The 23809-nt window shown below is 62.1% G+C and overlaps 3 protein-coding genes across 3 annotated transcripts; 2 read left to right on the top strand and 1 right to left on the bottom strand.

The window, feature by feature from the left end:
- Positions 1-136: 136 nt before the first annotated feature.
- PES1 (pescadillo ribosomal biogenesis factor 1) lies at positions 137-7675 on the bottom strand. Its single transcript, XM_039561326.1, has 15 exons — positions 7637-7675; positions 7165-7244; positions 6381-6534; positions 6197-6306; positions 5035-5206; positions 4766-4855; positions 3158-3274; positions 2928-3005; positions 2490-2579; positions 2202-2332; positions 1934-2059; positions 1655-1839; positions 1415-1569; positions 894-1061; positions 137-608 (listed from the first exon to the last, which is right to left on the bottom strand). Exons 1-15 carry the CDS (start codon positions 7658-7660, stop codon positions 522-524), a joined length of 1767 nt encoding a protein of 588 aa, XP_039417260.1. The 5' UTR covers positions 7661-7675; the 3' UTR covers positions 137-521.
- A 1258-nt stretch (positions 7676-8933) lies between these two features.
- On the top strand, positions 8934-11808 carry TCN2 (transcobalamin 2). Its single transcript, XM_039561237.1, is given in 12 exon segments — positions 8934-9091; positions 9628-9702; positions 9705-9816; positions 9890-9937; positions 10018-10151; positions 10248-10406; positions 10483-10658; positions 10902-10941; positions 10944-11075; positions 11165-11357; positions 11484-11605; positions 11702-11808. Coding segments are annotated over 12 exon segments (1314 nt in total). The 5' UTR covers positions 8934-9030; the 3' UTR covers positions 11764-11808.
- Positions 11809-12449: 641 nt separating this feature from the next.
- On the top strand, positions 12450-16523 carry SLC35E4 (solute carrier family 35 member E4). Its single transcript, XM_039561238.1, is given in 4 exon segments — positions 12450-12819; positions 12821-12938; positions 12941-13366; positions 14717-16523. Coding segments are annotated over 4 exon segments (1026 nt in total). The 5' UTR covers positions 12450-12765; the 3' UTR covers positions 15145-16523.
- The last annotated feature ends 7286 nt before the right edge of the window (positions 16524-23809 follow it).

Below are 23809 nucleotides of genomic sequence, written 5' to 3'. Positions count from 1 at the left end.
TGATGGATAACTGCTGCTGCCAGGAACACATTCAGCAGGATCAGCAGCCCTGGCATCAGCCATGGATCTCCACATCCATCCACATCAGTCCCTGAGGAGCCTCCCCTGTGCCCAGGCACAAGGAACAGCCAACAAATAGAACCAGGGAAGCATCACCTTCTTTAATTAAAAATAAAAATACAAGGGAACATGGTTTTTTGTGTGTGGATACTGCAAAGCAGCTTCGGGCTCCGCACTCCTCTGCCCCGGGGAGCTCCTGGGAGCCAGACTCCAGCACCCAGGGCTCTGCAAATTCGCATGGAACGAGCCCAGAGCTCTCCTTGGCCTCCTCTTCCCCATGCAGAGGTGGCACCAGCACGGAGAAGACAGTCTTTGTGCCAGGACCAGGGGAAAGGCAGAGCAGCAGGTATATTTACAGATGGGAAACGTTTCAAACGCAGCATTTCCGTCCCAGGAGCAAAGCCAAGGGTTTTTCCACCCGAAAGCAACAGTGGAAAACCAGCCGGGAGCCCCCGGCCTTGTCACGCTTGTAGCGCCTTCTTGCTCTTCTTCTTCTGCTCCTTGAGGGCCGCATCGTGAGCTTTCCTCTTCTCAGCCAGTTTGTTGGCCTGGGGAGAGAGCCCCAAGACCCCCAGTCAGAGCAGGACAGGAGCTGCAGAGCCCCAGTCCCACCACAGCTCCACGTGCAGGATGGACCCCACGGCACCGGGATCAGGGTGGGATATGGAGAGGGGGCCCTGAGGGGGCACAGGGAGCTCTGCCCGGCTGTGGCACAGCCTGGGGACACTGGGAGGGACCTCAACACCTTCACCAGGGACGGGGAGGAGTGGAAGGAGCGAGTGAGTTTGGGAAGAGCCCAGCCCAGGATGCAGGTGGGGGGCCCATCTCCATACCTCGCGGATTTTGCGCTTCTTCCCAAACATGATCTTCTTGTAGAGGTATTTCTCCCTCTTCTTCATCATCATGATGGCCAAGCGCTTCTCCTCGCTCTGCTGCTCTTGCTCCAGGCGCTGCTTGTCCTCCACCCGCACCTTCCCTGCCGTCACCTTCACGGGAAGCACCTGTGTGGAGCCAGGGAGCTCAGGATACCAGGAATGCCCCTCCTTCCACAGGGACAGGCATTTCCAGCCCTTTCACTGCGGGCCAGGGAAGAGCCACAGCTCCCTCTGGACCTGCAGGGATGGGAGCTGCAGCTCATGAATGTGGGGCCAGGAGCATCTCTGGAAGTGTCCAAGGCCGGGCTGGATGGGGTTGGAGCAGCCTGGGACCCATGGCAGAGGGTGGAACAAGATGAGCTTTAAGGTCCCTCCCAACCCAAACCCTTCCTTGATTGTCTGAGTGTCCCACTGGCCCCAGGACAGGGACATCCCTCAGCAGGGACAGTGACACCAGAGCTGCCTCCACGGGCTCCCACCTTGTTGCTCTGAGTGCTCTGAGTCTTCTGCTCTTCCATCTTCTGTAACTTCATCTCCTCTTCTTTTTCAGACTCATCTTCCTCTTCCTCCTCCTCTTTGTCATTGTCACCTTCTTCTTCCTCCTCTTCCTCCTCCTCCTCTTCACTCTCTTCCTCTACAAGGAGACACCACTGTTATCCCCGGGATGCTCCAGAGCAGGCACAGCCCAGCTCCCAAACTCCTCTGAGGGCTCCCAGCACCTGGATTCTCTCCCCTCTGCAGGGCCAGCAGCTTCAGCTTCTCAGGAGGGACGTAGTCGCCCTCCTTCTCCGTCACGAAGGGGGAGAGGTGCGGGGGCAGCAGCACCCCAGGGAAATAATCGGCCACGGGCAGGCACAGCTTGGCATTCACCGAGTCAAAAACCCACTGGGGCTGCAGGTAGTACCTGGGTGAGGCAGAGGGGTCCCACCTCAGGCTCTGGAGCCTGTGGGACAGCTCTGGGATGGTTGTTCTGGGGAGGGCCCCCCTGCCTCACCCACCTGCCAACCACCTGCTTGTCCACACGGGGCCGGTCGATGATGTGGTGCGTGATGGACGGGTCCGTGGCATCGTAGGTGGCACCGATGCACAGGGACTTGTCCCAGGACACCTGGCCACCGAAGCAGCTGTGGGCAAAGCCACCGAGGAGTCAGGCTAGCAGGTGGGACCCTCAGGGTCACCTCACCCGCAAGGACATCGGGTGGGTTGGCCCCAAAAGTCCTGCCAGAGAGGCTGGGGGAAGCCAAGGTTCTCCCGGCCACCACGCACCGGATGACGAAGGCCAGCGGCTCCCGGGGCACCTCCCTGTTGAGGAAGAAGCGCAGCCCCTCGAAGAGCTTCTTGTGCTTCTCCAGAGCCTCCTGCTCCTTCTTCTTGGCATCCATCTGCTCCGCTGTCTCCTGCTCGGAGCAAAGCCCTCAGCCTCCTTCCCACCCACAGCCCCTGCCAAGCCCCCCTTGGCAAAGGGGGGGGCTCAGGAGCTGTCCCCAAACCGCCAGCCTGAGCACAGGACAGGATCCCCCAGGGCCAGGGATGAGCCCCCCACCAGGGTCTTACCCCCTCCACTGGGAATTCATCCATCTCCACCTCCTCCTCGTGGGTTGGAGCCACCGCCCGGGCCAGGCTGGCGCTCAGAGCCGAGAGCCTCTGCAGGGAGAGGACACGGAGTCACATCCAGGGGGTGGGAAAAGGGACAGCCCCAGGGGGGAAGGGGATTTCTCAGAGCAAGAGGCCAGAAGAGCCAGGGCCTGGACAGAATTCAGCCTCCTCCTGGCACTGTCCCCAGCACGGGGCTCTGGAGGGTCCCCGGCCACGCAGGTGGTGCCCAAGGCTGAGCCCAGCTCTGCCCTACAGGAACAGGGAGTTTGGGATCAGCCCCCTCCAACCTGCAGGGATCTGGGTCTGCCCCTTGGTGCCACAGCAGGAGGGCTTGTGGGCAGGACATGAAGGCCACACAGCATCCCCACAAGTCACAGTGGCAGCCGTGTCCCTCACCTCCAGGTAGCTCTCTGAATCCATGGCGTACTCCTTGCCCTCTGCAGGCTTCAGCTCATCCTCAGCCTGGCTGTCTATCTGGGGAGGAGCAGAGCGGTGGAGGCAGCTCCCAAAAACAGAGACCCCAGAAATCCCTCATTTCCACCCCCCTTTCCAGCGATCGGGTTGCCACCACCCCGGGGTGGGACAGGTGGTCCCCGCAGTGACCCCAGGGTGGGTGGTGGCCTCACCTTGGGGGGGTACAGCAGGTTCAGGGATTGGTAGAGGCGGAAGTTGACGAAGCCCAGGAGGGTGGTGTAGAACTCGGTGAAGGTGGCCATGACCCGGTAATCCACGTCTGTGGGGTGCTGGTGGCACATGGGATGGGATAAAGGACCCCCCTCTGCAGGGACAGGGGCCCATCCCAGCCACAGGGAGGAGGATCCCATAATATCCCCATTTAGGAAGGGACCATCCAGCCCAGCTCCCGGCCTTGCCCAGACACCCCAACAACCCCAGCCTGGGCATCCCTGGCAGCGCTGTCCAAACGCTCCTGGAGCTCTGGCAGCCTCGGGGCCGTGCCCATTCCCTGGGGAGCCTGGCCAGTGCCCAGCACCCTCTAGGGGAAGGACCCTTCCCTGAAATTCAGCCTGAAGCTGCCCCAAACACAGAGAGGTCACAGCCACCACCAGACCCTGGGCAGGGAGAACTCTGCAGGCTTCCCCCAGGGTCCTGCTGCCACCCCTCCATGCCTGGATACACAGAACACTTCATCCCATCCTGCAGGGGGACTCCAACTCCTCAAGATGGCAGAGCTGGACAAGAGCAGGACAAGGAGAAGGACAAAGGGCAATGGCTTCCCAGTGCCAAAGGGCAGAGTTAGATGGAATTTTAGGAAGGAATTCCTCCCTGTGAGGGTGGGCAGGCCCTGGCACAGGGTGCCCAGAGCAGCTGTGGCTGCCCCTGGATCCCTGGCAGTGTCCAAGGCCAGGCTGGATGGTATCACGGTGTCCCACAGTGGCAGGGAGGAGAAGAGAGATCCAACGGGCAGGCATTGTGCAGCAAGATTGATTTTCTTAATTGTTTTACAACTCTTTTATAGACTTTTTTCTTCATAGTCTAATTGGTCAAAGGATCAGCCATTCCTTGGGGTGATTGGCTAAAATCCTAAAACATCCATTGTCAAAATATTTTTGTCCTGTACCATAAACAAAGCTCTGCAAGATTCATAGTTTATAGAACTCTGCTAATATCTTCTGTGAGAGAGAAAAAGATCTCACAGCACTGGAAAGAAGCAAGAGAAATTCTTGCTAGCTGCATATTTGTATCCACAGGACAGGGCTTGGAGCAGCCTGGGATAGTGGAAGGTGGAATGTCCCTTCCAACTGAAAACACTCCAGGTTTCTGTGACTCAGAACCACAAAGCCTCAACCCAACCATGCCCAGCCCTGGAAATCGCAGGAGTGAGTACAGAGAGCCCTGCTGTTCCCAGGACCTCCTGCCAAGGCTCAGGGGAAGCTGTCCCAGCACAGTGGGGACTTCCCCTTGCCCTGCTGCCTGGGGGACACAGCAGAACCCTCTTGCTGAGGCTGCAGATCTGACTCATCCCTTCCCTCCGCTCCCCCAGGTTAATCTTTAATGGCTGATAAAGGAGCACATCAATAACTGAGGACACGAGGAACTGGGGAGACTGGTACAGGCAGCCTCGGGGGATCCCGAGGTGACAGATGGCAGTGTCCCCACGTGCCTCCCGAGCCAGGCCCTGTGATCTCCCCACAGGCTGGGCACAGCCTCATCTGCCATAGGACGGTCCCTCACCCCTTCCCTGGTGATCCCGGAGGCTCTGCCCAGGTACTCACGTCGTGGGCAAAGGCGTAGGGAGTGATCCAGGTGATCGGCTGCCCCAGCACCTCTGCCTGGTAGTAGATGCCCTTGATGGAGAGGAACACCTGGCAGGACAGAGCGAAGGCTCAGCGGGAGGAAGGCTGCTGTGTCCCCGTCACTGCCACCCCTTCCCCCGGCAGCAGGTTCCTCAGGGAGCGCCAGATCCCAGTGGGATGTGGGATCTGATGTCCCCGTGCCCAAACGCAGCACCCCACACCCCCCCAGGCAGGGGGTCCGGCCCCACCTTGCGCAGGGAGCGGGAGGCGATGACGTAGTTCTGGAACTCCACGGCCAGGCGCCGGCACAGCTGGATGGTCTGCACGTGGCACTTGCCCGTGCGGGGGAAGGTGGAGAACAGGAAGCACATGGACAGGGCATCGTCCAGGTCCCGCAGGGCGTCGATGAACGTGGGGTACCTGCAGCAGGGGGGGACAAGAGGGAGTCACAGCCAGCCCCAGAGTCCTGCAAAAGCTGCTGGGGCTGGGGGAGACCCCGAGTGAGAAAGGAATGGGAACTGCGGAGCATCCACCTGCACATCCCAGCAAAGCTGGGCAGAGGAGGATGGAATATCCTGATCTAGGATGGGACCCATGGGGATTACGGAGTTTTCGCCCTCCTGTGTCTCCTCCTTGCTCACTGTCACCAAAGCCACCAAAGCCTTGGCAGGACTGACCCTCCCCCAGCCCTCTGAGGAAAACACCCCACAGGGAGAGCAGGGGAGTTCCCTGTGTCCTCCTGGAGCCACCCAGGATGGCTGGGCATTCCTGGCTCTCTCATTCCTTCTCCTCCAGCCCAGAAACACAAAACTCCATCAATACCTCCAGAAATTACACATGAGGTGGATTCCCAGAGAGGGCTGGATGTGATGAAGGATCAGAGAATCCCAGGATGGTTTGGGTTGGAAGAACCTTAAACCACATCCCATTCCCTCCCCTGGCCCTGGGCAGGGACACCTTCCACTGTCCCAGGCTGCTCTAAGCCCCAATGTCCAGCCTGGCCTTGGACACTGCCAGGGATCCAGGGGCAGCCACAGCTGCTCTGGGCACCCTGTGCCAGGGCCTGCCCACCCTCCCAGGGAACAATTCCTTCCCAAGATCCCATCCAGCCCTGCCCTCTGGCACTGGGAAGCCATTCCCTGTGTCCTGTCCCTCCATGCCTTGTCCCCAGTCCCTCTCCAGCTCTCCTGGAGCCCCTTTAGGCCCTGGAAGGGGCTCTGAGCTCTCCCTGGAGCCTTCTCCTCTCCAGGTGAGCACCCCCAGCTCTCCCAGCCTGGCTCCAGAGCAGAGGGGCTCCAGCCCTTGGAGCAGCTCCGTGGTCTCCTCTGGACTCCTCCAGCAGCTCCAGGTGCTTCCTGTGCTGGGCCCCAGGGCTGGATGCTCCAGGTGGCTCTGCCAGGGCTGTCTCACCTCTCCTTGACGATGTGGTCGAGTTTGTAGGTGGGTTTGTTGTCCTTCAGCCGCTCTACAGTGCCCCACTCGCTCTTCCCGTAGGCCTTCCGGAGCTTCCGGACAAACACCTGGGGGGACAGGGGGCCATGGGGGCTCTGTGGCACGGGACGAGCCCCAGGGCCCCCTCGGGTGGGATAAGCACCTTATATTCCCGGAATTTGTTGACGATGGGCTCGTGGAGCAGGAATTTGATGTCCTTGAGCAGGTAGAAGGTCCTGGGGGCGGTGGAGCCCTTGTTCACCTTCTTCTTGTGCTTGGGCTCGTGGGGGTAAATCCCCTTGAGGATGCAGAGACGCCTGGGGACGGGAACAGGGCTGGGACAGGGGGGCCACTGCCGCCCTGTGTCCCCTGGGACACCCCGGGCCCTTCCCTTGGAGGGGGAACCCCAAACGTGGCAGCCTGAAACCGCGGTAGCACTCCACGACCCCAAGGGAAAGGGCCACACTCTTGGACAGGAGCTCAGGCTGTCCCAGGGCCACCCCACACATCCACCATGGACTTCGGGTCCCTCTGCTCCCCAAGAGGGGCCGGGGGTCCCAGGGGGGCGAGGGGGGGTGATCAGTGGGGTCTGGATGGGCAGAGCTCAGGGGCGTGGGGCGCCTCGGCGGAGGCAGGAAATCCCTGCGGGGTCTGAGAGCACCTCAGGGGGCTCACGGGGAAGTCCCGGGGAACTGGGAGCAGGCGTGGGGTGTTTAGGGGGGAGTTCAGCGGGATGGGGGGCCTGGGAGGGCGCTCAGGGGCACCAGGGATGCCGAGGGAGGGGTTCAGGGCCACCCCACGCAACCACCACGGGCTCCATCTCCCACGGCTTCCCTGCCTGCGGACCGGGGGCCCCGGAGGGTTTGGAGGGATGGGAGTACGGGGTGTAGGGGGCAACTGAGGCGGGGACTCGGGGGTCCGGGGCGTTCTGGGGGTCCCGGGCGCACCTGAAGTCGGGCAGGCTCAGCTGCAGCTTCTTCCGCGCCCGGTTCCGGGTGATGTAGTTGGTGGCGGCTCCGCGCTCGTACTGGGGAGAAACGGGGGCGTTGGGGGAGCGCGGGGGTGCTGAGGGGGTCCCCGCAACCCTCCCGGGGCCACCGGGACTCCTGAGAGTGGAAAGGGAGGAGAAACGGGAACCGGGGGCTGGAAGGGGACAGCGGACACGGCCAGCGCGGGGGGCTGGAGGGGAATCGGGCATGCACCGCTAGCAGGGAGGGGTGCAGGGGCACGACACGGCCGGAGGGGTGCCACCGGCACCGGCACGGGGGGAGCAGACACGGGCCGGCACCGATACCGGGGGAGACGGAGAGGGCACGGAGGAGGAGGGGAGGAACACGGAACGGGCAGGCACCGGACGGCGGGCACAAGCCCCGGGAGCGTGACCGCGGCCGAAAGGAGGGGCCGGGAAGGGCCCGGTACCTTCTTCTTCTCCAGCCCGCCCATGGCCCCGCCGCCGCCGCCGCCGCCGCCGCCACGTGCGCCCGCGCAACGAAGGACCCCGCGCTGCCCACGCCGCGCCTGCGCCCGCGGCTGGGCCCGCGCCCACCGGAGCGGCGCCGCGCTGGGCACGAGGGCAGCGCGGACACCGGGAACAGCGCGGGCAGAAGCAGCGGGGTGGGCGGGCGGCGGGGCCGGGGCAGGCGGCAGAAGGGGGTTGATCAGGCGCGCAGCGGGCAGCCCAGAGCCCTCGCAGAAGGGGTCCTGAGGTGCGGAGCACACTGGGATATCGCAGTGCAGCGCAGGGCATGCTGGGATATAACGGGGCAGGCGGTGCGCGGAGCATTCCGGGATATAGCGAGGCAGGCGTGGCGCGAAGCACGCCGGGATGTACCGGGGCGGGCTGCGCGGGGTATGTCGGGATATAACGAGGCAGCTGTGGCGCGAAGCACGCCGGGATATTGCGAGGCAGGGCTGGCGCGGAGCACGCCGGGATGTACCGGGGCGGGCCGCGCGGGGCATGCCGGGACGTTAGGCGGCAGGAGTGGCGGGGCGGGCGCCGGTCAAACGCCGCGATCGCGGCCGGCGGGTCCCTGCCCGGGCCCCGTTGCTCTCCTGTAGGCCCCGCTGCTCTCCTGTAGGCCCTGGCGCCGCAGCACCGGACCGCAGGACACCGGCCTGGGCGGTCCCCAGCCTGCGGGCCCCACAGCGGGGCAGGTGTTTGGGGAACACCCGGTCACGGCCGGCCTCGGTGGGAGGAGGGTCCCCAGGCCCGCCCCCCTGTGCTCGGTGTCCTCAGGCTGACGGGGCCGGAGCCCAGCGGTGCCCCGGGACCCCCTCCTGGGCTGCGGGATTTGTTTTCGTGGCTCAGGACCCCACGTCCCCCCCGGCAGGGGGGTTTTATCTCTTGGGGCTCAGGACCCTCACGCCCCCCGGCTTTAGGGATTTATTTTTTGCAGTTTGTCCCCCCTCCCTGCCTGTCCCTCGGCTCCCGGGTGGGGCTGATCGATCTCCTTTCTCAATTAAATCGTAGTTCCAGGCGAGCATGGGAACTCTCGTTTCCAAAGGGGCCGGATTTGGCCGGGTTTCATCCCTGTCTATTTTCGGGCTGTGCCCGCCGGTGTTGACCCGAGCAGGGCACCTGGGGCCAGGCTGCCCCGGGCAGGGTGTCCCGGCCCGGCCGGGAGTGCCCCCGCGCCCCTCGGCTGCGCCTCAGCCAAAGTTCTGCCCCGTTTGTGCTGACTCGGCCCCGGCGTGCGGAAACGGCCTCTCGCCCCACCTTCCCGTGCTGTCCCGGCTCATCCTGCCGCTCCCGGCTGTCCGGCGGGGCTGTGCCGAGCTCTGGCACCCCCGTGTCCCCCCTGTCCCGCTCCAGCATGTGGCTGCCGCTCGTCCTGCTGCTGCTGCTGCCCGCGGTCCTGCCCGCCCAGTGCTGCGGTGAGTGCGGCCCCGGCCCCCCAAACCTGCCCGGGACCCCCCCGGGCCTTGAGCTCGCTCTGAGCTCGGGGGGTTCCCTGAGGAGCGGGGTTTGGGGTGATGAGCCCAATCTCCAGCCCCTGGCGAGGACGGCGACTCGTGACAGCCCTCGCTGATGAATTCTCCAGGGCTCAGCTGCCCCCAGCCCAACCCCTGCACCCCCTGCCCGGAGCCAGCCCGTGCCCACCCCCCACACGGGTCCCTGGGGAGAAGGGTGTCACCCAGAGCCCCCTGCCACCCCCTCGGGCTCTCTGTGCTCCTGCTCCATGTCATGTCTCTTTGTTTCTTCCTCTTTTTTGGTGGGAAATCTGGAGGCTATGGGATTTGGGGGGGACGCGGAGGGTGTGGGGTGCACGGAGGAGTGGGTGCTGGGGGTCCATCCCCACTGCGGCCCCACACAGCTTTGGGGGGCTGTGGAGCCGCAGGGCCGTGCTTGGGGGAGGGTCTCGGCCCCCTCGTGCCCCCTCACCTGCACTGCCTCTCCCGGGCCGGGGCAGAGCCCCCGGGGGGCTCGGTGGGCGCCGTGCGGGTGCTGAGTGCGCGGCTGCTGGGGCTGGCGGGGGACCCCGCGCGGGACCCGACCCCGCCGTGTACCTGGCCCTGCGCCTGGCCCGTGACCACGACCCGCGGCTGGAGCAGCGCTACCTGGAGAGGCTGCAGGACGCCTTCCAGCAGCCCTACGGCAGGTGGGTCCCCGGGGTCCCCCCGCGGGCCTTTGGGGACGCCCCTGTCCCCCATGCTGACGCCCTGTCCCCGCAGGAGCCTGCAGGCCCACGGCCACTCCCGGTGGGACGCTGAGCACAGCACGTACGTGTGGGTGTCCCGGGGTCCCCTCAGGGCAGGTGACACCTCAGGCGGTGTCCTGGGAGGTGACTGGTGCCTTGCAGGAGCGCGGCGGCGTGGCCGCACACGGGGCGGCTGGCGCTGTACCTGCTGGGGCTGCGGGCCACCTGTCCCCCACTCAGTCCCCAGCGCTCGCTGGTGACGTGGCTCAAGTACTACCTGGAGGAGGACTGGACAGGTGAGAGTGTCCCTGCGGGGTGAGCGCCCACCTGGCACCCACACGTCCAGCCGTGGGACACGGGCTCACCCCAGTGACACCTCATGTGGTCCCCAGGCTCCCGGCGGCACGGCCACCCCCTCACCAGTTACTACCAGTACGGGCTGGGTGTGCTGGCACTGTGTGTGCACCACAAGCGGGTGCGGGAGGAGGTGATCCGGCGGCTCCTCACGGCCCAGCACCACGGAAGGCTTGGGCACAGTGGCAATGCTGTGGGTAAGGGTCCAGGGGCACAGGCAGTGGCACCCTGGTGGAAGTGTGACCCTGTGGTGACACTGGGGCGTCCCTGCAGACACGGAGGCCGTGGTGGCACTGGCCTTCACCTGCCTGGAGCAGAGGAGGTTGGTGGGGACCGGGCTGGCGGCCGAGCTCCGGGCAGCCGCGCACAGGGCCAGCAGGAGCATGGCCGAGGCCCAGGGCCCCGACGGCATCATCGGCAATATCTACAGCACCCCGTGGGCACTGCAGGTGGGTGTCACCCGAGGGGACATCCGGGCTGGCACTGGCAATGGGCATGGGAGGAAGTGGGGCTGCAGACGCGGGTGTGGGTGCAGGGGCAGACGTGGGTGCAGATGTGGGTGTGGACACAGATGCAGATGTGGGTGCCCAGGCAGAGGCAGCTGCCCTGGGGCAGGTGATGCTCAGCAGTGCAGTGCCCAGGTACCCAACCCTCCTCCCTCTTCCCACCATCCCCATCCCTCCCTGTCCCAGGTGTTCCTGGCCACGGGTGCATGCCAGACGGAGCCGGCGTTCGACGGGCCACGGCCGCGCTGCTGGAGAACCTGGAAGCCTTCGGCACCGCCGCCACCATGGCCCAGGTGCTGCCGGTGCTGCACGGCCGCTCCTACCTGGACATCGCCTCCATGCATTGCCAGGAGGAGTCGGGTAGGAGCCGGGGCCAGCTGGGATTGGGGTCAGCGCTGGGGCCACCATGGTGGTGGCTGGGTGTCACCAGTGCTTTGGTGGCTCCTCAGACACGCTGACACCCATGGGCATCGAGCCCCCGACTGAGGTGCCGGGGAGCAAAACGGTGCAGCTGGTGGTGGAGTGTCCCCTGCCCTGGTGTTACGAGCTCCGGCTCTACGACCGCCCGGTGCCCGTGCCCGCCGCCGCCTCCCTCCTGGACGTGCTCTGGGCGGCTGCTGCGCTGGAACCCCACGACTTCAAGTATGTGGGGGTCACGCTGTGGTGGCCACGTGTCCTGCACCTGCGCCACAGGCTCACCCCGGTTCCCACTGCCAGCAATGCCGAGGCCAGACCCTCACCCTGTGACCCTGCTGTCCCATCCCCCAGGTTCCACACCCAGGACACCCCACAGGGCCCCTTCCTGACCCAGGTGCTGGGGCTGGAGGCCCGGCAGGAGAAGCGGAACTACTGGCAGCTCCTGACCGCACCCAACACCCCCCTGCAGATGGGTGAGTGGTGGGTGGGGGTCCCTGGGGAGGTGGCAGGGGTCCCCTGCAGCCCCATGGCTGCTGTCCCACCCCGAACCGCTGTCCCTCACTCCGCAGGTATCGCCGACTACAGACCCCAAGATGGGGAGACCCTGATCCTGCGCCTCAGCGAGTGGTAGAGGGTGGGGGGTGATGGCAATGAAACCCCCACTGAGGGCACAGAACCTGCCGGCTCCCTGCTTCTTGCTTTCCGTGGGCCAGCACCCCAAATCTGCCCGGGGCAGGAGGAGGGGACACACACGATGCCCCATGTCCTACGGGTGCAGTGGGATGGGAGCACGCAGACCAGCAGCTCCTTCAGTCCTGGTCCCAGTCAGGAATGGGGCAGGCGGCCGCTGGGAGCAGCCGTTTTTGGGGTGTCCAAAGCATTTTTGGGGAGGCCAAAGATTTGGGGAGTCCGAGTCAGCGCTGTTCATCCTCAGTAAAGACCAGCTGAGATCCCCCTCCCCTGTAACCCCGTGGGGGTACTGAGCTCCCACTGTCCCAGGGCTCGGGGATCGCGGTGCCCGAGGGGGACCCCCAGGTGTGCCCAAATCTGCGTGATGCCCCCGCGAATTTAATCCAACCCCCAAAATCACCGGGGCAGCGGCGGTGTCGGGGCGTGGTGTCCCGGCGGGTCGGGGGCGATGGGCGCAGGGAGCCGGGCGGGGGCTGGGACGCGGCCCCGCTGTCACCAGGGAGCCACCGCACGGTGCTGAAGGCCGGGAGTGCCCAGCGGGCCCCGCCGCACGGGCGGCCACGGCCGGGTGGTGTCCCCGGTGCCCCCGGTGCCCGTGCCCCGCCGTGCCCCGCCCGCCCGGCAGTGACCGCGATGGCCTCGCAGGGAGGAGTCTCCGCCCTCCGCTCCGCCATCACCAAACTTTCCGCTGGCCCCGGCCCCGGCCGCCGCCGCCGCCTTCTCCCGGCACATGGCACCGCCACCCCGGCGCTGAGCCCCGCCAGCACCCCCGGCCGGGGGCCGCCGCCGCAGGGAGCGGGGACAGCGCGGCCGCCGCCGCAGAGAGCGGGGACAGCGCGGCCGCCGCCGGGCCAGCACCCGCTGTCAGCGGCACCATCGCGGGGCTCTCGGGAGGACGGGGCAGAGCGGCGAGCGGCGGCCGGAGGCAGCGGAGCCGGTGCCCATGTGCCCGCGGTCGCGGCGGGGCGATGAAGCCGCGATGAGCACGGCTGGCGAGGGCGCCCCCGCGGCCCTGGAAGCCCGACCCGGGGCAGGCGGACGGGGGGCGGCCGCCGGGGCCGGCGCTGCCGCTGACCCTCAGCGTGCTGGCCTGGCTGGGCACGGGCACCACCATGGCCGCCTCAACAAGTGGATCTTCGCGGCGCACGGGTTCCGCTACCCGCTGCTGCTCTCGGCGCTGCACATGCTGTCCGGCGTGGCCGTGGGCTACCCGCTGGGCTGGGCACGGGCACCGGGCCCCCGGCCCCGCGCCAGGATCTACCTGCTCAGCCTCACTTTCTGCACCAGCGTGGCCCTGGGCAACCTGGGCCTGAGCTACGTGCAGCTGGACGTGGCCCAGGCCGTGGCCACCACCACGCCGCTGGTGACGCTGGTGCTGGGGGTGCTGGGGGGCCGGCGGCCGCACCCGCTGCAGTTCTGGGCCATGGGGCCGGTGTGTGCCGGGGCCGCCTGCAGCATCGCCGGCGGGCTCTGCTTCTCCCAGCCCGGCTGCGGCTTCCTTCTGGCCGCCACCGTGCTCCGCGCCCTCAAGTCCATCCAGCAGAGTAAGTGCCACCTGTCCCTGTCCCTTTCCTGCATGTCCGCCCGCCCCTGGCAGGCCCCCTGGGGCACAGGGGTGCTGGTGTCACCTCGGTGCCACCCCGGTGCTGGGGGTTCTCCGTGCTCACCCTGCCACCCGCTGCCCACCCTGATGTCACCCCAGCCCCAATGCTACCGCACCCTATCACTGGTGTCACCCCAGTGCCACCTTTGTTCCGCTGACACTCCCTGCCCACCCTGGCCTCAGCGTCACCCCGTGGTGACAACCGTGGTGGCACTCTGGCTCCCAGTTTCACCCGAGCCGCAGTGCCATCTGCTGTCCCCGTTGGTCCTGGTGCCACCCTTGTATCACCCCAGCCCCAGTGCCACCCCATGCCCACTCTGTCCCTGGTGCCACCTCAGAGCCACCCTTGCCCCTCTCAGGGCTGTGTCGTACTTGTGGCCCTGAGGTGATGTGACCTTAATTTGTCAATGATGACACCATTAGTGTCCCTGTGGTGTCCTGGGGCCATGGGGGGGTGGAAATGCCCTAGTGTGGCACAGGGTCACCCGGCCTGTCCTGTCCCGTCCCTGTGGGCTGCTGGACTCCCTGCGAGTCCTCCCTTCCCAGGGGCTCTGGTGGCCGCGGTGCCACCCAGGCCGTGGTGTCCTTGGCAAATGGCAGCGAGGAGCCAGCTGGAATGTTTTTGGCTGGCAAGGGAGCACTTCCTCCAGAGCCTGTGACTCAGGGCACCGTGGGGATGGGCTCTGGCATGGGGCCATGGGCTCACCCCAAGGTCCCCATGGCTGTACTGGGGTGCTGTGGCCCCCCAAGGGACACCACTGGTCATCACGTCAATGCCCTGTCACCTTTTCACCCTCAGTGCAACATGGACATTGGCTCCGGGGAGGATAGGGGCATGTCTGTGTGTGGCAGCCAGCCCTGCTGTGCCTGCTGTCCCCACTGTCCTCAGATGACCCGGAGGGGGGGACATGGGGACAAATGCTCCAAAACGGGCTGGGAAAGCTGCCCTGTCCAACCCTCACTGTGGCACCCTGACCCCCAAACCCAGGCACTCTTGAAACTGGACACCCTCTGAACCAGGGCACCTCTAGACCAAGGAGTCCCAGAAATGAAGGACTCCCAAACTACTAAACAGAGACACATCCAAACCTGGGAACCTCCAAATGGGACCCCCCAAACCAGGGCACCCCCAGCCCATGGAAGGAACTGCCCTCCCTCATTTTCCACTTCCCAGTGACATTTGGGATTTCTTTGCTGCTTGGACCCGTGTTGTTTGGTGTCCCCTATGGGTGCTGGGTGTCCCTGTGGTGGGTGGGTGGGATGTCCCACTGACTGTCCCCTGTCCCCCCAGGTGTGCTGCTGCAGGAGGACCGTCTGGATGCATTGTCCCTGCTCGGCCTGACGTCCCTGCCCAGTTTTGTGCTGCTGTTTGGGGCGGCCGTGGCGCTGGAGCTGGGCCCCTCGTGGCAGGGCGTCCTTCGCCCCGATGCCGCGCTCTGGGGCTGCGTCCTGCTCAGCTGCCTCGGCTCCGTCCTCTACAACCTGGCCACCTCCTGCCTCCTGTCCCTCACCTCAGCCCTCACGCTGCACCTCCTGGGCAGCCTCACCGTGGTGGGCAACCTGCTGCTGTCGCGGCTGCTGTTTGGCACGCGGCTGGGCGCGCTGGGCTACGCCGGCGTGGCGCTGACGCTGGCCGGGATGGTGCTGTACCACCAGCCCCGGCTCCTGGCTGCCTGCTGGGGCCTGCGGGGGCTGCGGCGGCACCCGCACCATGAGTAGGGACCCGTGGGGGGGTTGGGGCCAGGAGGGCTCTGGGGGAGTGCTGTGCACATGTGTGCCAGTGTGTGTGACTCTGTGCATGTGTGTGCCACTCTGTGCATGTGTGTGCCAGTGTGCACGGCTCTGTGTGCACACACCGGTGCTGAGGTGCGCAGTGCTGTGCACACGTGTGTGTCTGTGCAAGGCTGGGTGTTTTCTGGTGAGCGCAGATGTGAGTGTACACGTCCTGCTTTGCACAGTGTACGTGTGTGCTGGTGCGCCCAGCGCTGTGCACGTGGATGTGCTGATGTGCACGTGTGTTGTGTGCACAGCTGTGCACACGTGCGTTGAATTGCACACTCTCAGGTGTGAGTGGGTCTGCGCACAGCTCTGTGCGTGTGGGTGTGCGCAGGCCCTGCAGGTGTGAGCGTGGCTCTGTGTGGGGGCACGTGCGTGTTGATGTGTGTGACACTGCACGCGTTGGTGTGCACAGCTCTGCATGCACACGTGTTGGTGTGCATGTGTGTGTTAATGTGCACACGTTGGTGTGCACAGGCTCTGCGTGTGAGCAGGTCTCGTGCTTGTGGGCACCTGTGCATCGGTACAGACTGTACGTGTGCGAGTGTCTGTGTGGCACACGTGTGCTGGTGTGCACAGCTCTACGTGTGCATTGCTGGCAGGTGCTGCTGTGCACAGGGGCCCTGTGCAGCTGAGCAGGTACCTGTGTGTGTGCACCGGCTCTGCACATGTGTTCCTGTGTGCACACACAGGCTGGGCACGCCCAGGGACGTGGCTCTGGATACACAGCTTCATGCATCGGGCTGCTGTCCCACCTGGGAAAACTGACGTGTGTCTGTGTGTGTGTCTGTGTGTCTGTGTGTGTGTCACTACTGAGCTCTGCTGGCTGGAGTGGCCCCTGGCTTTCTGTACACTCAGTTCTCGTGGCTGAATGAGACACCCAGGACAGGGTGGGTGCGTGTCCCCTCTCCTGTCCCCATCCCCACCGTGTCGTGACAATCCCACAGGGCTGCCAGTGGTGCTGCCAGCGTCGTCTTTGTCCCCACCGTGCCCTTCAGCCCCCACAGCTGTCCCCACCCCTCCCAGCTCGCTGCAGACTGGCATCCGTGGCAGAGATGGTGAGAGCCCAGCCAAGGGGATGGGAACAGCCTGGACTAGTTGCCATCGCTCCAGGACAGTGCTGGGCTGTAACACGGGACAGTGCTGGGCTGTGACACAGCACATGCTCACCATGGCAAAGGGACAACCCTGTGTGTGTGCCCTGGCACTGCTGCTGGGGTCCGTGGTGGCCATTGCCACGCTCGTATCTCCACTCTGGGGCCGAAGGACCCAGCTCCGATTGCACTTGTCCCAAAATAAAGCTCTATTTTTGTTGTACTCCACCCTTGGCTCCCAGAGATCTCCTGGCCAAGAAGGAAGGAAGGGAGGAACGCCCAGTGCAAGGATAGGAAACTGAGGCACGGAAATGTCTCAGGATGTTCCAGCTCCTGGGAAAGCTGTGTCCAGCATCTCCAGCTCCAGCAGGGACAGCTGCGGTTTGGCAGCCCCAGGGCTGGCACTGGGACACCCTACAGGACACGGGAGGGATGTGGTGACATGGAGAGCAGTCACTGACCACAAGTGTCTGGAAAAGGGCTGGGAGCTTTGCCCTGCCCTGGGGTGGCATGACGCTGGAGCATCCTGTCCCCTGAGTCATGGAATCATGGAATATCCTGAGTTGGAAGGGACCCATAAGGAGGATCATCGAGTCCAGCTCCTGGCCTTGGACAGACAGCCCCAAAAATCACACCATGTATTGCTTGTCCTGCCCCTCTCCAGTCTGGTGACTCACTTGAACACACATGCACAACCCCACTTCCCTGGAAAATCCTCACTGGTTCCCTCCCCCTTTCCCAAACAGCGATTTTTTCCCCATTATTAGGGCAGTGATTTGAGGCTGCTTCCAGCAGCACCTGAGGAACAGCTCCTTGCAGCACGCAGTGAGGGGCGGGCAGCTCTCCGGGGTGTGCCAGAGTGCCACCGCTGCTGCCACCTTTGCCACGGTGCCCCAGGTGTGGCTGGAGTGGTGCCCATCCCAGAAAGGACACAAAGGGCCCGCAGTTATCAGCCAACGGCCCCTGCTCTGGCCAGGAGCCTGCTTGCTTTCTGGGCTCACGTTCCAGAGGCTTTTTCATAATGGGGAATGTTGGAAGGGAGGAGTGAGACCTGCAAACCTGCTACCCACGGCAGGCCTGGCTCAGGAGTCCTTCCCCAGGGACTGCCTGCCTATCCCCCCAGCCCCCTGACTCATTTGCTGGCACTGGGGTCTGCCCGGATCCTGGCTCCATCCATGGCTTTGCTTTTTCCACTTTGGATTCAGTGCCTTATGGTGCTCCCAGTGCCCTGCAGCTCCAGGGAGCGTGGCTGGGTGTCCCCATGCAGAGGTGACAGGAGCCAGGCTGGTCGTAGGGGTCCCATTCCTGCTGGGATTGGGGGTTGTGTTGCCCATGGAAAGCCCAGCAGTGGTGGGAGGGGTGGCTGGGTGTGGTGACCCTCTCTGGGTATTGCAGGCCGTGATCTCAGGCTGGTGTTATCCCTCTGCTCCGGCCCCAGGAAGGATTGGGTTACCCACCACACAGGGACAGCTGCCCATGTGCTGAGTCTGGTGCTGCTCTGGCCAAGCTGGATGAGGAAAAGGCATCCCAGCCATGGGGTTTTGTGGGAGAGGAGCAGATGGGACCTTCCTGGAGAGCAGCCCCCTGGCACGGGGCAGGACCAGCCCAGCTGGAGCAGGGAACAATGGGCACAGCCCTCACATGGGCATGGAGAGGGATGGCCCCTTGTGAAGAAGGGTCACAGCTCTGAGCAGCAGCAGGGATGGGTGGCAACTCCACGTGCTTGGATGTGCTGGCTGACAAAGTATCATGGAATCACAAGATGGTTTGGGTGGGAAGGGAACTTAAAGGTCATCCCATCCCACCCCCTGCCATGGCAGGGACACCTTCCACTGTCCCAGGCTGCTCCAAGCCCCAATGTCCAACCTGGCCTTGGGCACTGCCAGGGATCCAGGGGCAGCCACAGCTGCTCTGGGCACCCTGTGCCAGGGCCTCCCCACCCTCCCAGGGGTGAATTCCTTCCCAATATCCCATCCAGCCCTGCCCTCTGGCAGTGGGAAGCCATTCCCTGTGTCCTGTCACTCCAGGTCCTTGCTCAAAGTCTCTCTCCCTCAAGGAGCTCCAGGTGAAGCGTGGAAGTCCAAGGTGGGAAAAATAAACCCGTGTCCAATGGGACAGTGTGGTTATGACATCCATCCAGCCGGTTTCTCCTGGATCTGCTGCTGAACCACTGCTGAACCCTTCCTTGAAAGTGGCGATGGAACGTGCTGGGATGGCGCTGCAGCAGGAGCAGCGTGTGCCCACACAGGGGAGAGGAAATCCAGGCTGGATTTACTGTGTGCCTGGGAGCACAGGGTGGAAATTATCTCTGTTTCAGGACAGGGATTAACTGTTGCCCTGGGGCCCATGGGGAGCTCACTGCACTGGCACAGCGGGATTTGGGATCTGCAGCGGGAGGCAGCAGGGACAAACACTTGCTAAGCTGGGCAGCCTGAGCCAGGAAATTATATCATGGGCTGTGCTCTTAAACTTACCACATCCCAGTCCTCAAATAGTGTCAGGGACTGTCCCGGGTATGGAGCTGGAATTTTGGCAAAGCCTTTTTTAGGGTAGATGTAGGAAGATTGCATTTTTCCTGGTAGGACAGCCTGGCCCAGAGAGCTGAGGACATTTGAAGCTGCTCAAATGAGACTGGAGGCCAAGAGATGGACAGGATGACCCCTCAGACTTCGTTCTAACCCCACAGTCTCTGTTCCAGCACCCAAAAATCCCCTCCAGGTTTTGTCCTTAACCATTTGGTGGCTTCACTGCTGGCTTCACTGCTGGCTGTCTGTGTCACAGGCTCCTGCCCTGCACTGAGCAGGCTCTTGGCTGAGTAGCTGAGCTTCTAAAAGATTAAATCACAGGAGCTTAAAGACATTATTAAAGTCATAGAATCAGAGAATCATGGAATGCTTAAGGTTGGAAAAGCTCTCTAAGACCACTGAGTGTTCTGTTGCCCCAGCACTGCCAAGGTCAGCACTAACCCATGTCCCCAGGTGCCACATCCACACACTTTTTGAACATTTACAGGGATGGGGACTTCACCCTGGGCAGCCTGTTCCAATGCCTTACCACCCTTTCTGTGAAGAATTTTCCCCTAATATCCAACCTAAATGTCCCCTGGTGTAACTTGAGACCATCTCCCTTGTCCTGTCTCTTGTCCCCTGGGAGAAGAGCCTGACCCCCACCTGGCTCCAACCCCTCACATCTGTTGGGGCTGTGGGACCCCACCAAGGAATGGGGTTCTTCACAAGCAAGGAGCAGCTTGCTCAAATCATAAGACATGGAATGATTTGGGTTGGAAGGGACCTTAAAGTTCATCTCATTCCAACATCCTGCCATGGGCAGGGACAATAACCATGGATCTCCCAAGGCATCTCCTGAAAAACAGTTGTGGCAATCAGGTGAGGTAAGAGAAAGGGTTGTGACATCTTTGGGTCTCTCCCAACCAGAGACACCAGAGCCTGTGCTCTTCCTTCCCTCTCTGGAAGGCAGCAGATGATGGGACTTTGAGTTGCTGTCTCAAATCCCATAGCTGTATCCCAGTTAGGAAAAACAAGTGTTGGTGACATTCCAAGTCTCCTGACTCACAGCAAGTTGCTGACCTGCCTCAGCAGCACAGTTTGTGCTGGAATAAAACAACACTCCCTGAGCACGTGGTGATCTCGGAGTCCCTGTCAGGGCCCTGGTACAAATGAGATGTGAAAGCTGTGCTGATTTTATTGATAGTAAAATTTACTACTTGCTGGGCTATCTCAAATCCTCTGTACTTTCAGCAGCACAGACTTCATGTTCCAGCTCCTCAGATGTGAGTTTATTTTCAGTGCTCCAGCATGGATCTGGGAGAACTGCTGCTGGCTTTCCCTGGATTTCTTGCCAAGAGGTCACAACAGCTCATTTGTACTCAGAGCAGCAGTGTTTCTCCTACTTCATTTCCATCAACATGGGCCACCATCCCGGCCGGAGAGCTGAGCATCCGGATCTGCTGATGCTGATCTTTGCACTGGCCTGACCTTGCTGCCAGGAGCTGCTGTTGGGCTTAATGATGGGATGGCAGGATTTGACCTCGGAGAAAGCCACCGTGTGCTGGGCTGATCCCCAGTGTGGGCGGCAGGGGAGGGGGAATTCTGCCCCTCTGCCCTGCTCAGGTGAGACCCCACCTGCAGAGCTGCCCCAGCCCTGGGGCCCAGCACAGGAAAGACCTGGAGCTGCTGGAGAGAGTCCAGAGGAGGCACCAAGATGATCAGAGGGATGGAGCAGCTCTGCTGTGAGAGAATTGGGGTAGCTCAGTCTGGAGAAGAGAAGGCTTTAGGGTGACCTAATTACAGCCTTCCAGTACCTGAAGGGAGCCAGCAAGAAAGATGGAGAGAGAAAGAAAGATGAAGAGAGGCTTTGCACAAGGACCTGGAGGGACAGGACAAGGAAAAACGGCTTCAAACTGAAGGAGAGTAGGTTTTGATTGGATATTTTGAAGAAATTGTTCTCTGTGAGGGTGGGGAGGCCCTGGCACAGGGTGCCCAGAGAAGCTGTGGCTGCCTGCACATCCCTGGCAATGTTCCAGGCCAGGTTGGACATTGGGGCTTGGAGCAGCCTGGGCTAGTGGGAGGTGTCCCTGCCCATGGCAGGGGGTGGAACAAGATGAGCTTTAAGGTCCCTTTCAGCCCAAACCATTCCATGATTCCATGATTCCATGATTCTATTCCCACTGGGGAGAGGGAGCGGTGCTCCATCAGGCCAAGCAGCCATAGGGACTGACTCACCCCTGTGTGTCCCCACGCTGTGGATCCCGGCTGTCACTGAGCCCAGCAGCTGGAGATGCAGGCGGTGGGGGTGTCCATCACGGTGACATGCAGGTGCTCCATGTCAGGACAGAGGGTGGTCACTACTGCAGGCAGACATCGAGGATGATGCTGGTGCAGTGGGTGAAGGGCAGGAGCAGCTGTTGGGACCACTGTGTCACTGAGGTAGAGTTTGGAGGTGGCATCTGACAGTCCACCTGTCAAGGTCACCATGACGACAACTGACCACCACCAGCAGAGACAGAGGGTCATGGAGGAGCAGGGCCGAACACAGCCTCGCATCACCATCTTCGCACCGCCCCAGAGCCAGCAGATCGTCAGGCCCCGGTGCAGGGCTGGGGGACCCTCACACTGCCCTGGGGCTGGGGAACCCTCACACCAGGCTGGGGAACCCTCACACTGCCCTGGGGCTGGGGAACCCTCACACCAGGCTGGGGAACCCTCACACTGTCGTGGGGCTGGGGAACCCTCACACCAGGCTGGGGAACCCTCACACCGGGCTGGGGGATCCTCATACAGGGCTGGGGGCCCCTCACACTCTGGGAGCAGGTCTGTGGGCCTCTGACACAAAGCCCTTTCTTGCCCAGAGCAGCCCTGCAGACTGGGACCTGGACTTGGACTACCCCCTGCCCACCTTAAGTGGCTCCACCTGTGCCCATAAGCTGCACGTCCTGGAGGAGAAGGTGAGGTCTTCTCTCCCCAGGACAAGGCTCATGGCCCCCTGTAGCACAAGGAGGCCTTTAGGACTTCAGCCTGCTGGATCAGGACGGGGTGCCAAGGCTCTTTCCAATGGTTGGGAAAGGCAATTGTTGGATTTGGGCCACCTCTGACATGAATGGTTGTGTCTCCATCCTAACCTTAGGACACAGCTGTCATATCCTATCTCCAAGTCACCTGTGGTTTGGAATAAGCTACAGGCATCATTGGCCATGGACTTAATCTGGACTCAGATGTTGTTCCAATGATATCCTGGAAGAGATTACGTTTAGATGGGATATTGGGAAGAGATTCTTCCCCGTGAGGGTGGGAAGGGCCTGGCACAGGTTGCCCAGAGCAGCTGTGGCTGCCCCTGGATCCCTGGCAGTGTTTCAGGCCAGGCTGGATGGGGCTTGGAACAACTTGGTCAGGTGGAAGGTGTCCCTGTGGATTGAAGCAAGATGAGCTTTAAGGTCCCTTCCAGCCCAAACCATTCCATGATTCTGTGATTATGCATACTGGAGCTTTTTGCTTGGAGATCACCTTGGGCATAGTGAGGGATTTGGTGGGATGTGTCTATTCCCGAAGACAAGCACCACTTTGGAATTCTTTATTTCATGGTAGAAGAGTGGCAATAAGATCTCATGTTTACTCTCACAAAGGTAAAAAGTTTTGATGAGGCCAAAAAGAAAACTCATCGTCTCCACAAACACTTAAAGCAACAGTTTTTGAAAGAACAGGAGAGAAAGATGGCGTTGAGGAAGAAGACAGAGGAACACTTTAAGAAGTGCCTGGAAGTGTTTGATCGCAGGAATGGGAAGATGCCGGCTCCCACCTCCCGTTTGCCTGCGGATGAAGCGAAGCCTTCGGAACAGGCGGGAGCTGCCGACAAAAAAGCAACCAAGAGACACGGCCAGAGAGCTCCTCCTGCAGGCCGTGCCCCGGCTCCGGCCGCGGCTTCCAGCACACAGAAACTTTAGGAAGTCAAGGCTGCTTTTACAGCAATAAACCAGCGCGATCATTCTGGTGTTGCTGCCCTTTTAAATCGACGGGAATGGGGTGGTTGGAGAGCCTGGGATGGGAGGGAGCAGTGACGCAGCTTCAGGAATGAAACACCTCTTCAAAGGACTGCTTTCCTGTGAGGCAGTGGGAAAGCGATGTGAAAGGGATGGAGTTTTTCCTTGGCACTGGCCAGGCTCCCCAGGGAATGGGCACGGCCCCGAGGCTGCCAGAGCTCCAGGAGCGTTTGGACAGCGCTGCCAGGGATGCCCAGGCTGGGGTTGTTGGGGTGTCCTGGGCAGGGCCAGGAGCTGGGCTGGATGACCCTTGTGGCTTCCCTGTGTATTCCATGACACTGTGTCCTGGTTTTCCAGCCACCATGACAGTGTTGGATTTCATAACATAAACCTTGTCTGCTTGAAATGAAGCTGCTTATTTTTCATGCTTCCCAGTGACCTTGAGGGAATAATTGGACCTTGGAAGATTGTTGTCACATCCTCAGTCAAGTGTTTCCTTCACTGAATTGAAAAATGCTTGGTACCTTCAAGCTGTGCCCCTTAGCTGTGATTTCTGAAGGGGATTCTCAAAACTGATGGGAAAGGTGTAGCTCAGGCACCAGGACAGCACAGGCAAGTCACACCTCAGTGCTCAAAAATCAGCAGCCATCAGGTCTTGGCAATGAATACTCCATTTACTGTTAAGACTATTATTTAAAGAAACACCAAACTTTCCCCTAACCTCTCCATAGATACAATTCAGGTGCTGCAAGGCTCTAGAAACACTCCATGGAAAATCAGAGTTTGGCACCTGAATTGGCTTCAAACCACAGATCTATCAAGTCTTGCTTCTCCTGAGTATTTAAGGCACCTTCTTGTTGTCTCTCATCCTCCCACCTGTGATAAATCTGCCCTGCATCCTTTCCTCTCCATGGACAGACTCTTCCTTCTTGCTCTCAGTTTCTGCCTGCTGGGTTTGTCCAGGAAAATGGGGATTTGCTGTTCACCAGGTGAACTGGATGATCTCTTCCAACCCAAACCA

This window comes from Corvus cornix, chromosome 15, assembly GCF_000738735.6.
Source record: "Corvus cornix cornix isolate S_Up_H32 chromosome 15, ASM73873v5, whole genome shotgun sequence".
Taxonomy (NCBI): Eukaryota; Metazoa; Chordata; class Aves; order Passeriformes; family Corvidae; genus Corvus; species Corvus cornix.
Note: the sequence above shows the minus strand (reverse complement) of the source record. Positions and strands in the feature narration are given on the sequence as shown.

What these genes read in the sequence shown, in the direction of transcription:
- PES1 (XM_039561326.1), bottom strand. Translation starts at nt 7,660, where the DNA reads ATGGGCGGGCTGGAGAAGAAGAAG. An exon ending in ACAAATTCCGGGAATATAAG is followed by an intron (nt 6,307 to 6,380) that starts GTGCTTATCCCA and finishes CTGTCCCCCCAG; the next exon opens with GTGTTTGTCCGGAAGCTCCG. An exon ending in CCTCCCGCTCCCTGCGCAAG is followed by an intron (nt 4,856 to 5,034) that starts GTGGGGCCGGAC and finishes CTGTCCTGCCAG; the next exon opens with GTGTTCCTCTCCATCAAGGG.